At 47.0% G+C, this 14703-nt stretch overlaps 1 protein-coding gene across 1 annotated transcript in view; it reads left to right on the top strand.

Moving 5' to 3' along the window:
• Window positions 1-14703, top strand: part of NALF1 (NALCN channel auxiliary factor 1) — a 566278-nt gene that overhangs the window by 522271 nt on the left and 29304 nt on the right. The window contains exon 3 of the mRNA XM_060191860.1: window positions 7643-7814. Coding sequence (XP_060047843.1) covers window positions 7643-7814 — 172 coding nt within the window. The remainder of the gene's footprint in view (window positions 1-7642; window positions 7815-14703) is intronic.

The following is a 14703-nucleotide window of genomic DNA, read 5'->3' as shown; positions in this document are numbered from 1 at the left end:
TAGTGGAGGGATGTTCAAGGTTGGGTAAGCTACACTGTTCATTTACTTCCAGCCTCTCTAAAATCAGTAACTTTGTGTTGAATTGTCATGTAGACACACACACACACACACACACACACACACACACACACATATATATATATTCCCTTTTGTCGCCCTTGTTGTTTTATTGTTGTAGTTTTTATTGTTGTTATTGATGTCATTGTTGTTGGACAGGACAGAGAGAAATGGAGAGAGGAGGGGAAGACAGAGAGAGAGAGAGAAAGACAGACACCTGCAGACCTGCTTCACCACCTGTGAAGCAACTCCCCTGCAGGTGGGGAGCCAGGGGCTTGGACTGGGATCCTTACACTGGTCCTTGTGCTTCGAGGCATCTGCGCTTAACCCACTGCATTACCGCCTGACTCCCCTATTTTTTTATAATTGGATAGGACAGAGATAAATTGAGAGAGGAGGGAAAGAGAAAGAAAGACACCTGCAGACTTGTTTCACCACTTGTGAGGTGACTCTCCTGTCAGTGGGAAGCTGGGGGCTTGAACCTGGATCCTTGTGTGGGTCATTGTGCATTGGGCTGTGTGTGTTTAACCCGGTGTGTCACTGCCCCCCCCCCACCTTTCTTTATTCTTAGACACTGAAGGCATCGATAAGAACATCCTTTCTCCCCCTGGTCACAATGTTCCCTCTGTATAGTCTGCCTGTTTGTGTTCATAGAACTGAAATTCTAGAAGCATCTCATGGCCCAGGCAGCAGGCTGTGCCACTGCGTTCAAAACTCTCGGCTCCTGTGCCCTTCATGCAGCTGATGTTACGGTGAGGGATGGCAGGGAGGTCAGGAGATGCAGGAGCCTGTAGTTGACCCTGTCAAGTGTGACCCTTTGTCTTTGGAACTGGGCCCTGATATTTATAAAATGACCTTGGTCACATCCTAGTTTTTCAGTAAGGAAAAAAAAATCCTAGACAGAAAGCTAAAATAACACTAAGAGAACCAGGAGGAAAGTCATTTCAGATCAATTCACAAGCTCCTGTGTGAGCTCTCTGTGTCTTCTGAAACAGTATATGAAGATGTGGAGTATTACAGAATGTGAGTGCCTTTGAACTTTCTCTTTTTTTATATATATGGATTTTTTATTTTTTAAATTTATTTATTGGCTAGAGACAGCCAGAAATTGAAAGGGAAGAGAGAGAGAGAGAGAGACAGAGAGACACCTGCAGCCCTGCTTCACCACTCGCAAAGCTTTCCCCCTGCAGATGGGGACCGGGAGCTCGAACCCGGGTCCTTGAGTACTGTGACATGTACACCACCACCCACCACCCTCCCTTTTTTAATATGATTTTGTTTTTGCACTTTTCCCTCTACCTGTTTTGCAAATGTTTGTCACCCATATGAAATTTCCCTGAGCGGGTTGAGAATTACTTGGGGGACGTATGCAGCTTCCTTTAAGCCTTAGGGTAGGAAGGTTAGGATATGTTTTAATTCTTGCTGTTACTGTCAAAGTGTTTGCAATCTCCTTGCACACACTGAGCAGTTAATCATGTGTTTCCCTAGGACAAAGTGAACAAGAAATTCCTTTTCCTTTCCTTTCCTTTCCTTTCCTTTCCTTTCCTTTCCTTTCCTTTCCTTTCCTTTCCTTTCCTTTCCTTTCCTTCCCTTCCCTTCCCTTTCTTTTTCCTTCCCTTCCCTTCCCTTTCTTTTTCCTTCCCTTCCCTTCCCTTCCCTTCCCTCCCCTCCCCTCCCCTCCCCTCCCCTTCCCTTCCCTTCCCTTCCCTTCTCCTTCCCTTTTCCTTCCCTTCCCTTCCCTTCCCTTCCCTTCCCTTCCCTTCCCTTCCCTTCCCTTCTCCTTCCCTTTTCCTTCCCTTCCCTTCCCTTCCCTTCCCTTCCCTTCCCTTCCCTTCTCCTTCCCTTTTCCTTCCCTTCCCTTCCCTTCCCTTCCCTTTTCCTTCCCTTCCCTTCCCTTTTCCTTCCCTTCCCTTCCCTTCCCTTCCCTTCTCCTTCCCTTTCCTTCCCTTCGCTTCCCTTCCCTTCCCTTTCCCTTCCCTTCCCTTCCCTTCCCTTCCCTTCCCTTCCCTTCCCTTCCCTTCCCTTCCCTTCCCTTCCCTTCCCTTCTCCTTCCCTTTCCCTTCCCTTCCCTTCCCTTCCCTTCCCTTCCCTTCTCCTTCCCTTTCCTTCCCTTCGCTTCCCTTCCCTTCTCCTTCCCTTCTCCTTCCCTTCCCTTCCCTTCCCTTCCCTTCCCTTCTCCTTCCCTTTCCCTTCCCTTCCCTTCCCTTCCCTTCCCTTTTCTTCCCTTCCCTTCCCTTCCCTTTTCTTCCCTTCCCTTCCCTTCACTTCCCTTTCCTTTTCCTTCCCTTTTCTTCCCTTCCCTTCCCTTTCCCTTTCCCTTCCCTTCCCTTTTCCTTCCCTTCCCTTTTCCTTCCCTTCCCTTCCCTTCCCTTCCCTTCCCTTCTCCTTCCCTTCTCCTTCCCTTTCCTTTCCTTCCCTTCCCTTCCCTTCCCTTCCCTTCCCTTCCCTTCCCTTCCCTTCTCCTTCCCTTTCCTTCCCTTCGCTTCCCTTCCCTTCCCTTCCCTGCCCTTCTCCTTCCCTTTCCCTTCCCTTCCCTTCCCTTCCCTTCCCTTCCCTTCCCTTCCCTTCCCTTCCCTTCCCTTCCCTTCCCTTCCTTTCCCTTCCCTTCCCTTCTCCTTCCCTTTCCTTCCCTTCCCTTCCCTTCCCTTCCCTTCCCTTCCCTTCCCTTCCCTTCCCTTCCCTTCCCTTTCCCTTCCCTTCTCCTTCCCTTCCCTTCCCTTCCCTTCCCTTCCCTTCCCTTCCCTTCCCTTCCCTTCCCTTCCCTTCCCTTCTCCTTCCCTTTCCCTTCCCTTCCCTTCCCTTCCCTTCCCTTCCCTTCCCTTCCCTTCCCTTTCCTTCCCTTTCCTTTTCCTTCCCTTTCCTTCCCTTCCCTTCCCTTCCCTTCCCTTCCCTTCCCTTCCCTTTCCTTTTCCTTCCCTTCTCCTTTCCTTCCCTTCCCTTCCCTTCCCTTCCCTTCCCTTCCATTCCCTTCCCTTCCCTTTCCTTTTCCTTCCCTTCTCCTTCCCTTTCCCTTCCCTTCCCTTCCCTTCCCTTCCCTTCCCTTCCCTTCCCTTCCATTCCATTCCCTTCCCTTCCCTTTCCTTTTCCTTCCCTTCTCCTTCCCTTTCCCTTCCCTTCCCTTCCCTTCCCTTCCCTTCCCTTCCCTTCCCTTCCCTTCCCTTCCCTTCCCTTCCCTTCCCTTCCCTTCCCTTCCCTTTCCCTTCCCTTCCCCTTTCCCTTCCCTTCCCTTCCCTTCCCTTCCCTTCCCTTCCCTCCCTCTCCTTCCCTTTCCCTTCCCTTCCCTTCCCTTCCCTTCCCTTCCCTTTCCCTTCCCTTCTCCTTCCCTTCCCTTCCCTTCCCATCCCTTCCCTTCCCTTCCCTTCCCTTCCCTTCCTTCCCTTCTCCTTCCCTTTCCCTTCCCTTCCCTTCCCTTCCCCTTCCCTTCCCTTCCCTTCCTTCCCTTTCCTTTCCTTTCCTTTCCTTCCCTTCCCTTCCCTTCCCTTCCCTTCCCTTCCCTTCCCTTCCCTTCCCTTCCCTTCCCTTCCTCTTCCCTTCCCTTTCCTTCCCTTCCCTGCCCTTCTCCTTCCCTTTCCCTTCCTTCCCCTTCCCTTCCCTTCCCTTCCCTTCCCTTCCCTTCCCTTCCCTCCCCTTCCCTTCCCTTCCCTTCCCTTCCCTTCCCTTCCCTTCCCTTCCCTTCCCTTTCCTTTCCCTTCCCTTCTCCTTCCCTTTCCTTCCCTTCGCTTCCCTTCCCTTCCCTTCCCTTCTCCTTCCCTTTCCCTTCCCTTCCCTTCCCTTCCCTTCCCTCCCCTTCCCTTCCCTTCCCTTCCCTTCCCTTCCCTTCCCTTCCCTTCCCTTCCCTTTCCTTTTCCTTCCCTTCCCTTCCCTTCCCTTCCCTTCCCTTCCCTTCCCTTCCCTTCCCTTCCCTTCCCTTTCCTTTTTCTTTCTTTTCTTACCTCCAGGGTTCTCACTGGGGCTCAGTGTCATCACTATGAATCCACTGCTCCTGGCAGCCATTTTCCCCCGATTTTATTGGATAGGACAGAGAGAAATCAAGAGAGAAAAGGAAGACAGGCAGAGGGAGAGAGAGAGAGAGAGGAAGAAAGAAAGAAAGAAAGAAAGAAAGAAAAAAAGAAAGAAAGAAAGAGAAAGATAGATATCTGCAGCCCTGCTTCAATGCTTGTGAAGCAACCCCCTGCAGGTGGGAGCTGGGGACTCAAACCCGGATCCTTGCATGGTTTCTTGTGCTTAGTCCTACGTGTGTGTTACCAGGTGCACCACTGCCCAGCCCCCCACACACACCAGAAAAAACTTGCAAAGGTTCCGATCGTCTGAAAAGGTGACAGCATTTGCTGCTCCATAGGTGCCCAGATAATTTGACCAGAGCAAGGAAGGGTTAGTACTCTGAATATCAGTTTTCTGTGCAGCCTGAGGATATTTTTATAGCCACATGTTGAATCTAGGCTGACCATGCTTCTTTAGGTTAGGAAAAAAAAAAACCCTTGTTTTCAACAGTATTTATTTATTTATTTTTAATAATAATAAATAAATTAACCTGGGGGGGTTGAGCACACATGTTACAATGCACAAGGTCCTGGGTTCAAGCTCCCGGTCCCCACCTGCAGGGGGAAAGCTTTGCGAGTGGTGAGGCAGGGCTGCAGGTGTCTCTCTGTCTCTCTCCCTCTGTAACACCCCCTTCTTTCTCAATTTCTGGCTGTCTCTATCCAATTCCTAAATAAATAAATATAATTAAAAATAAAAACGTTTATTTATTGAATAGAGACAGCCAGAAATTGAGAGAGTAGGAGAGAGAGAGAGAGATCTGTATTTATTTCTTGAATAACTACCAAGCATCAGGGGATTGACTATGCCGCAATCTATTCATCTGCACCCTGTTGGATGAAATCTGTCATGGAGATGCATGAGGATCACATGCACTTATCTTTCCATCCTGGCAAGGCTCTGTTCTCCGGCCTGTTGATCCCAGGACCACCTCATGACTGACCCAGGCTTGCGGAGGGTGAGACCTTTTCCTGCTTTGGTTCAAAGTCACAAATCCAAGAGCCCCGGGGTCCTTGTTCTGTTCTAGGGGACTTGGCGCCACCTGGTGGCCATTGGGGAGCATAGCAGAGGACCATTCTCGGAACTGACTCGCCTTCTCTGCAGTCATGCAGATTCAAACTGTCAATCATTTCTTTCACTTCCCTCATCGTTGAATTTTGAAAACTTCGGATCCTGACTAAGTCTGCTGTATTTACTTTTTTTTTAATTTATAAAATAAAAAATATATAGACATGACGATAGAATAAGAGGGGTACAATTCCACACTAGAGCTCTGTACCCCATATCCCCTCCATGGGAAGCTTCCCTGTTCTTTATTCCTCTGGGAGCCTGGACCCAAATTCTTTATGGGGAACAGAAGGTGGGAGTTCCGGCTTCTGTCATTGCTTCTCCACTGGACATGGGTGTCGGCAGGTGGATCCACACCCCCAGCCTGTGTCTGTCTGTCTGTCCCTAGTGGGGCAGGACTCTGGGGAGGGGAGGCTCCAGGACACATGGGTGAGGGCATCTGCCCAGGGAGGTCAGGATGGTGTCATGGCGGCATCTGCAGCTTAGGGCTAAGAAAGCATTAGTATATAAATCATATCTAATTGTTTGAATAGTCAGGAACCTAAAGGCGAAACTATAGCAGTTAATTTTTGGGACTCCATCTTAGAAAAAGCTAGTAGGTCTATTTTAAGTATAAATCAAGGTGCCTGTGACTTTACTAATTTCTGTCCCAGCACAACAGCTAATATGCAGATGGACCAAAGGTATTTCTGGGGAAATGGTGTTCGAGTTGGAAATAGGATTAGCAAACTCTATTAGGGCAGGGAGTTACTCCCAAATATGGGAAAGGCATATAAGTATCATCTTATGGTTTCTGTTTTTATATATATATCTTTCTGTATAAGTATCATCTTACGGTTTCCATATTTTTATATATATCTTTTATATATATATCTTTTTATATATATATTGCTTCCTGTTTGGGGTCACTGAAAACTATTGTGCACACTGGCTGTAAGGTGTTTATATGTTCCCTGATTTGTGGGCACATGTGCATGTGTGTTCTGTCTCATGGGCCCTGGTCTGTGTCTAGGTTCTGTGGCTGTGTTAGGAGGTGGACCACCCGATATGATATGGGGCTGGGGAGTCTGATGAGCCAGGAACGGTCTCACCAGAGTGCTGGAGCTGAAGGGCTGACATTCCATCCATGCCGGGTGTCTCTGGACACAGTCTGAGGTGAAACGTGTCGAGGTGGCACTGGCCGCACTGATCTGGTTGAGCTCAGCAGATGCAGAATCCAATGGTATAGACGGAGTGGAGCCTGCAGGAAGACGAGCCCTGCCCTGGAGTCTCCAGGCCTGGGAGAAATACGGGTTTATAGAGAGTGGAGAGGTTTTCCCGCTGTCTTGGAGCTTAAGAAGGCAATCGACTGGGAGTCCAGCAGTAGTGCAGCGGGTTAAGTGCACGTGGCACAAAGCACAAGGACTGGTTATAGGATCCCGGTTTGAGACCCTGGCTCCCCACCTGCAGGGGAGTCACTTCACAGGTGGTGAAGCAGGTCTGCAGGTGTCTGTCTTTCTCTCCCCCTCTCTGTCTTCCCCTCCTCTCTCCATTTCTCTCTGTCCTATCCAACAATGACATCAATAACAACAATAATAATAACAAAACAAGGGCAACAAAAGGGAGTAAGTAAATAAATATTTAAAAAGAAGGCAATAGATTGTTATTATTCAGTATATTTTCTGATGAGCTGCACCACACCAAATACCCAGATCTGCTTGTGAAGTATATTATTATTAATTATTATTTATGATTAATAGCTTGTCACAAGATCGACAGATAACAGGGCCTAGTTCCACACCACAGCTGCCACCAGAGTTCTGTGTCCCCATCCTCCTGCCTCCCAAAGATCACCATCAGAATTCTCACAAAGTCTTAGAAACAGTTTACTTGTTTCTGCTGTTTTTTGGGTTTTTTTTTCAAGTTCATGTGTATCAGATTCCACGAGTGAAAACATCTGGTAGTTGTTTTTCATCTCTTTTACTTATTTCACTAAACATGATCACCTCTAATTTCATCCATTTTTGTCCCCAGGGACACAGTATCATTTTTGATGGCAGAGTAATATTCCATGGAGCCTATATCCCATAATTTCTTTAGCCAGTCATCTGCTGATGGGCATCTAGGCTGTGTCCACTTTTTGGCTGTTGTGAATAATGCAGCTGTGGACACAGGGGTGCGTGTTCACTGGATAAATGCCCAAGCGTGGTGTGGCTGGATGGTTAGGTCATGTTTATTTGTTTAAGGGCTGTGCCTACGGTCTTCCAAAGGGGCTGCCCCAGTTTGTATCCCACCAGTAGTGGAAGAGGCTTGTGGGGAATCTATAGGAATCACGTCATGGTTTGCTCCACTGCAGACTTCCTGGCTGTTTTTAATCCCTGAAAGCTTAATAATGAGCCAGTGTGGGCTCCTTCCCAGTCAGTCCTGTCCAGTCCTACCGCCCAAACTCCTCATCTCTCCCGATTTCTGATTTTACTCTCTCCCTCTCTCTTTCTTTCAGATTGTGTACAAGGCCTGGCTGTGTTCCCAGTACTTTGAAGTGGCACAGTTTAACTGCAGGAAGACCATTCCTTGCAAACAATACTGCTTGGAGGTTCAGACCAGGTGTCCATTCATCTTGCCCGATAATGATGAAGTCATCTACGGGGGACTGTCGAGTTTCATCTGTACAGGTAAAGGGAGAGCTGGGGTTGGTACTGAGCCCGCCGAGGTTTGGACACGGGGTCCTCCCAAGGATGTCTGTCGCCTTGAGCACCCGGTGGCTGGAGGCTGACCCTCTTCAGAGCCCTCAAACAATCCCTAACCACCTAAACTGACGTGGGGGAGGTGCCTGGCCTCCAGCCTGACCTGTGACCACAGGCACTAGGGAGCCTGGCAGCCATCATTAGGCACTCGGACCTTGTTGGGGCTCACGTGGGGTGACTCTCAGCCAGGAAGTTAAGCTTATCAAGACTCCATCACTAGCTCAAGAGACCACGGGATAAAGAAAGAGACTCGGGGAGGATTCTGATATGAAGACTCTCAATTTATTCAGGGGTGGGCTTGGATATATAGAGAGAAAGTTAAACAAAGAATATTTTTCAAATACGTCACAAATTACAGGTTTCTTAAAGGTCAGCTTGCCCCTATGGTAGGGGGCTGGTATGGCAAGAATTGATGCAGATATGTAAAGGTCAAGATAATTAGTCTCCTGATGAAGGCATTTAATTACCCAAAGGCATTTGAGAGGAGAATAGGGGTTAAACCAGTTAAGGTGAGATAGAGAGAAGATAAACAAGGCCTGATGTAAGTTAAGAACATCAAAGCACACTGTTAGGAGTATGTGATAAGGTGTGTCCTCCTTTGTGATCAGACTTTGAGTAAATGAACCTTAAAGCAGGCAGCCATGTAGCCTGCTGCTAGCAGGGAGAAACTGTGAGATTTCTGTGGGCTTGAGAGTCTTACAAGGAAGCTTAGTCTGGGAGATTTTTTTCCCTCTTGGCTCATCTCTATGATGAGAGAGGCTAACAAGCGGGTGTCTATCCAGACCTCCATCCAAGAATGGGAGAGCTCCCCTAAGCTCTACCAAGATTTCACATAGTCCCATAGTGCCAGGATAGCCTGAGGGTACTTCTTGCTGAGGTAGTGCTCTCTGGGTTGGAGAGAACTCAACTGGAGCCGATCTAGGCTGCTGCGTGGGAGAGGGATCAGGAACTCGTGCCGCACTAACTTCGCAGGAGATACACTCTGGAACTCTCGGAGCCGGAAAGCAATTTCCAAGTGTCTTTCATCAGAAGAGCAGCTGTTTTTATACTCTCCAAGTAGGGTGGAAACAGGATGTGATATAGAGAGGGTGGAGAGAAAAGTGACTGGTGAAAATCAGAGTGTGACAAGGAGGGGGCAGAGCAGGCGAGAATCCTATCAATGAACCACCAATGCCCTGGAGGGAGTGCTGTCGTTTTCGACGGGTTAGGTTGTTTTCCCCGGGCTGGCTTCATGGGCAGGTAACAGACGACCAGGGACTCATAGTTGAGCTGTAGGCAGTATCTCTTTATTCATGCAGGACGCAGCACAATCTAAGACGAGCTAAGCTAAACTCAAGGTAAAGTACTCTACAACTCACAATGCTGTCTTTATATATACTTCCCAAGTAGGGTGGAAACAGGATGTGACATAGAGAGGGTGGAGAGAAAAGTGACTGATGAAAATCAGAGTGTGACAAAGAGGGGGCAGATTAGGCAAGAATCCTATCACTGAACCACAAATGCCCTGGAGGGAGGGTGGAACTTGTTAACAGTGGTTATGTAAATAAAATAGTGTTAAGCAGGGGGGATTTAAACCAAATGAAACAGAAGGGGTCTCATGCATACCAACAATTCCCCCTTTCTTTTTAACTAATGGCCATTATGGGGTGAACAGAAACGTATATCGTACAGGCATTTTCAAAAAACTGGCATAAGACATGGAAAACAAAATAGGCGAGCAGCAATAACCAGCGTGATGCCAAGGGGAACGTTTCTTGCCTCAAAGGGCAAGGCCTAGCAGGCGAAAGGGCATTTCTTGCCTCTGGGAACGCTTCATGCCTCTGGGGGCATCTCTTGCCTCAAAGGGCGTTTCCTGCCTCTGTGGGCATCTCTTGCCTCTTGGGGCGCTTCATGCCTCTGTGGGCATAATCTAATAAGGAGGGGGAGTTTTCTGCCTCTGGGACAGAGCCTGCAGGCGAGGGGACATGGTCTATAAAGTCTCAAGGCAATTGGCTGAAGTTAGTCTTTGAGAAACACAGCAGTGTGCGCCAGTAAGTCCGATGGAGGTGTCAGTCCAAAGTAGCTGACCACAGAAGAAAATGCCAGAGGATGAAACGCTGCACGTCTGTCTTGATGGGGAATGTCGGCCATCAGAATTCTGCTTTTCTGTAGAGAGTGATCTTTGGAGTCTGTGAATCTGTTTCTTCAGGACGTGCCAGGTCTCATCATTGGTTTCCGGGGGTGATGTCAGAGAACAGGATCCAAATGGATTTCCAGGAATTCCATTTGAGTAGATGCTTTTTCATGTGAAGACTTTGACAGCTGAAATTCACTTACTTGTCAAACAAAACTTGTAGCAGATTAGAAGTTTACTATAATTGATAACTCCATTATAATTGGAAGTCCTTTCTAGTATGATTTTAAGGTTGTTTAAACAGTTTAAACTCAATAAAATGTGGAAAGGTAAACAGAAGAACCACGGTTAAAAGTCTCAGGCATGAGAATAATTAACATAATCATTGCACTATCTGCCCCACCCATAACTCATACAGTTTTCAGGATTAAACGTTTCAGATTCATGTCAAGACGTAAAAGAGAAATCAAAGGAGGAAAAAAACAATTTTTTGGATTGTTTCTGGATGTCTCTAGAAATCATGGCTGCATCCAGCATTTTTTTTTTAAGTCAATGTCAAACAAAAATTCAGTCATTCAAATCATTCTCTTATTAAACGCAACTTGAACCAGATTATCAAGATCTCACCATGTAGGATTAAGAATCCCCGGAGGGCGACCTAGTCCAAAAAGGTCCTCGAAATTCCATTTAGGGAGTTTCTGACTGTTCCTGCTGGATTGCTTCAGGCACCCATTTTTAAAAGTGTCTTCCCATCGAAGAAAGAATCCAATCAGGAGAGTAGAATTAACCACGTGTCTCCATACTTGGGAACTGCCAGGGTACTCGAGAATGCTCCTCAAACTAGAGTAGTCCTTCTCCACGGGAAACATTGAAGAAGAAGTCCAGAAAGTCCCAGGGGAAATCCCCATGCATATCCCAAGGTCTATGATCACGGTCATAAAGAACCAAACTGTGGCCCAGAGCAAAATGTAGTCCTTTTCCTCAGGAAACATGGGAGAGGGAATCCAGAAAGTCCAAGGAGAAATCTCCATGCATCTCCCAAGCTCTATGTTCCCGGTCATAAGAAACCAAAGTTCCCGGTCAAGGAAACAAAATTTGGCCCAGAGCAAAATGTTCCAGAGACAGAGTAATGTTTCTCATGATGAAACAGTAGAGGCTTCGGCAAACCTCTTCATAAGTAGAAGAGAAGACCATAGTGCATAGGTAGGCAAAGTCTTCACTTATCTGGGAGTCGCGCAGGTCTGGTCCCACGTTGTGGCACCATATGTCGTTTTTGACGGGTTATGTTGTTTTCACTGGGCTGGCTTCACGGGCAGGTAACAGACGACCAGGGACTCATAGTTGAGCTGTAGGCAGTATCTCTTTATTCATGCAGGACGCAGCACAATCTAAGACGAGCTAAGCTAAACTCAAGGTAAAGTACTCTACAACTCACAATGCTGTCTTTATATATACTTCCCAAGTAGGGTGGAAACAGGATGTGACATAGAGAGGGTGGAGAGAAAAGTGACTGGTGAAAATCAGAGTGTGACAAAGAGGGGGCAGATTAGGCAAGAATCCTATCACTGAACCACAAATGCCCTGGAGGGAGGGTGGAACTTGTTAACAGTGGTTATGTAAATAAAATAGTGTTAAGCAGGGGGGATTTAAACCAAATGAAACAGAAGGGGTCTCATGCATACCAACAGAGTGCTTTATGTAAATGTATAAGTGATTTATGTAAATAGACCAAAGATTTGAATGGGATTAAATCTAACGCTATACAGGCATATGGTTCAGCAGAAGCCAGGGGGAGCTGGCATACTATCCAACACCATAGGACCTTTGGGTCCCAGCTTCGTTATCTTTGTGCTACAGGTGAGCTGGTAACCAGGAAAGCCATGTTTCTGCTTCAAACTGACGGCACATGGGAGTGTAGGTCTCATCTTCTGAGAAGTTTTCTCACCTGATCGTCAGTTGATATTGAGACTTACACAATATCTAAGCTATTCTCTGCCCTGTGTGTGACCTGCATGCAATAATGACCTGATACGATTCAGTTTTTTCTTCTCTTCCACCTTCATTGTCTGCTTCTTTCAGCAGATGCCGTAGACTGGGAAAAACACCAGTGTCAGCATCCATTACCTGAGTATTTATAAAAATCAAGACACAAACTGTATGTGCAGAAGTAGACTACGGCCAGTTGGTGGTGCACCCAATTAAGTGCATGTGGTACTAAGCTCAAGGATCTGGGTTCAAGCCACTGGCTCCCTACCTGCAGGGGGACTCTCCACAAGTGGTGAAGCAGGTCTGCAGGTTTGCAGGTTTGCAGGTCTCTCTCTCTCTCTCTCTCCTCTCAATGTCTCTCCATCTTATCCAATAAAATGGAAAAATGGATACCATTTCTTAAAGTAAACTTTAAGAAATGAATCATGGGAGGGAGTCGGGCAGTAGCACAGTGAGTTAAGTGCATGTGGCGTAAAGCGAAAGGACCAGCTTAAACACCCGGTTCAAGCCCCTGGCTTCCCACCTGCAGGGGAGTCACTTCAGAAGCAGTGAAGCAGGTCTGCAGGTGTCTATCTTTCTCTCCCCCTCTCTGTCTTCCCCTCCTCTCTCCATTTCTCTCTGTCCTATCCAACAACAATGCATCAATAACAACAATAATAAGTACAACAATAAAAAACAACAAGGGCAATAAGAGGGAAAATAAATAAATATTAAAAAAATGAATCATGGGGAGTCTGGCGGTAGCACAGGTGGCACAAAGCTCAAGGACCAGCCTAAGGATCCTGGTTGGAGCCCCCGGCTCCCCACCTGCAGGGGAGTCGCTTCACAGGTGGTGAAGCAGGTCTGCAGGTGTCTGTCTGTCTCTCCCCCTCTCTGTCTTCCCCTCCTCTCTCCATTTCTCTCTGTCCTATCCAACAACAATGACAGCAATAACAATAACTACAACAATAAAACAACAAGGGCAACAAAAAATAATAAGTAAATAAATATAAAACATTACAAAGAAATGAATCATGAGCAGAAAAATGAGGATACAATATTCTGCTGATAGTGGTGTGAGACTCAGGATGGATTCTCTGAACTCTTTCTTTCTCTCGTTCTAGAAATGGGCTTTATTTTGGCTTCTAACAGTGAGCTTTGGGTGAGCATAGTTTTATACCTGCATGGGTGTGTAACACTCACCTGACCTCCTGCCAGAGCACCGTGGCATCCCACCCAAAAGAGCCATCCACCTGGCCTCCAGATAGAAGCTTCTCGCTTAGTGAGGAAGCACATTGCAGCATGCATGCAATCAGCAGTCTCTGTGGGTGGATTGTAGTATGCTTAAGGGAAAGAGATTTAGGTCCAGAGCAAACTGCCATCAACCCCCTGGTATCATCCCATCACTGAATAAACACCTGGAGACACAGGTCTTCAGTGGGTGTCTTTCCCAGAAAGATACAGAGTAAATTCTAGAGGGAATTTGTGATCGATTATGTAGCATTTGAGGATTAAAAAGTGCTCATTTCTAGAGTGGTTTTGCCTCTAGCTGAACTCTCTGGAAAAGTTCTCTCTCTTGATTACTTAGGGCCATCATTTTTCATTTCAGCCCTAGACGCCCCATGTGCTTTAACCTCTGAACCTGCTCAGCAAACTTATTTCTACTGAGATGCCAGTCGCTTGGTACCTTAACGTCTAATCAAGACCAGAACTGTTGCCACCTGAGATGAGGTCGCCCCAGAGAACAGCTCCTACAGCCTCCACTTAAACAAAAACAAGACAAACATATATTTGAGTTATCACTGGGGCTCGGTGCCCGGCACTATGAGTCCACTGCTCCTGGAGGCCATTATTTTTTTCATTTTATTGAACAGGACAGAGAGAAATTGAGAGAGGAGGGAGAGCTAGAGAGGGAGAGAGACAGAGAGACACCTGCAGCCCTGCTTCACCACTTGTGAAGCTTTCCTTCTGCAGGTGGGGACCAGGGGCTTGAACCCGGGTCCTTGTGCCTTGTAATGTGTGTGCTTAACCAGGTGCGCCACCACCCAGCCCCCCTCAGGCAAAACCTCCTTAATGAATCAGACGTTATATATAACTGGAGTAACAGCTAGGAGACTCAGTATTGAACCCATCATTTCTTTATGATTCCTTCTTTACTCATGCCCTAGATATGGATGCTTTAAATATATGTATGTTGGAATGACCTGCTACTTAGCAAGCCAGTAACTTCTTACGACATCAGACTTTCTGGGGGTCAGGCGGTAGCACAGCGGACACAAAGCACATGGACCGGCGTAAGGATCCCTTTTCGAGCCCCTGGCTCTCCACCTTCAGGGGAGTCGCTTCACAGGTGGTGAAGCAGGTCTGCAGGTGTCTGTCTTTCTCTCCCCCTCTCTGTCTTCCCCTCCTCTCTCCATTTCTCTCTGTCCTATACAACAACGACATCAACAACCACAACAATAATAACTATAACAATAAAAAAGGACAATGAAAGGGAAAATAAATAACTAATAAAAAAGCAAACTTTCTGTGCTCCAGGAGGTGGAGCAGTGGATAAAGCACTGGATTCTCAAGCATGAGGTCCTGAGTTCGATCCCTGACAGCACATGTACCAGAGTGATGCCTGGTTCTTTCTCTCTCCTCCTGTCTTTCTCATTAGTAAGTAAAATATTTTAAAAGAAAGAAGTGGTTGGAACACCTGGTTGTTGTTATATACATGTTATATACAGTGCACAAGGA

This window comes from Erinaceus europaeus, chromosome 5, assembly GCF_950295315.1.
Source record: "Erinaceus europaeus chromosome 5, mEriEur2.1, whole genome shotgun sequence".
In the NCBI taxonomy this organism is placed as follows: Eukaryota; Metazoa; Chordata; class Mammalia; order Eulipotyphla; family Erinaceidae; genus Erinaceus; species Erinaceus europaeus.
Note: the sequence above shows the minus strand (reverse complement) of the source record. Positions and strands in the feature narration are given on the sequence as shown.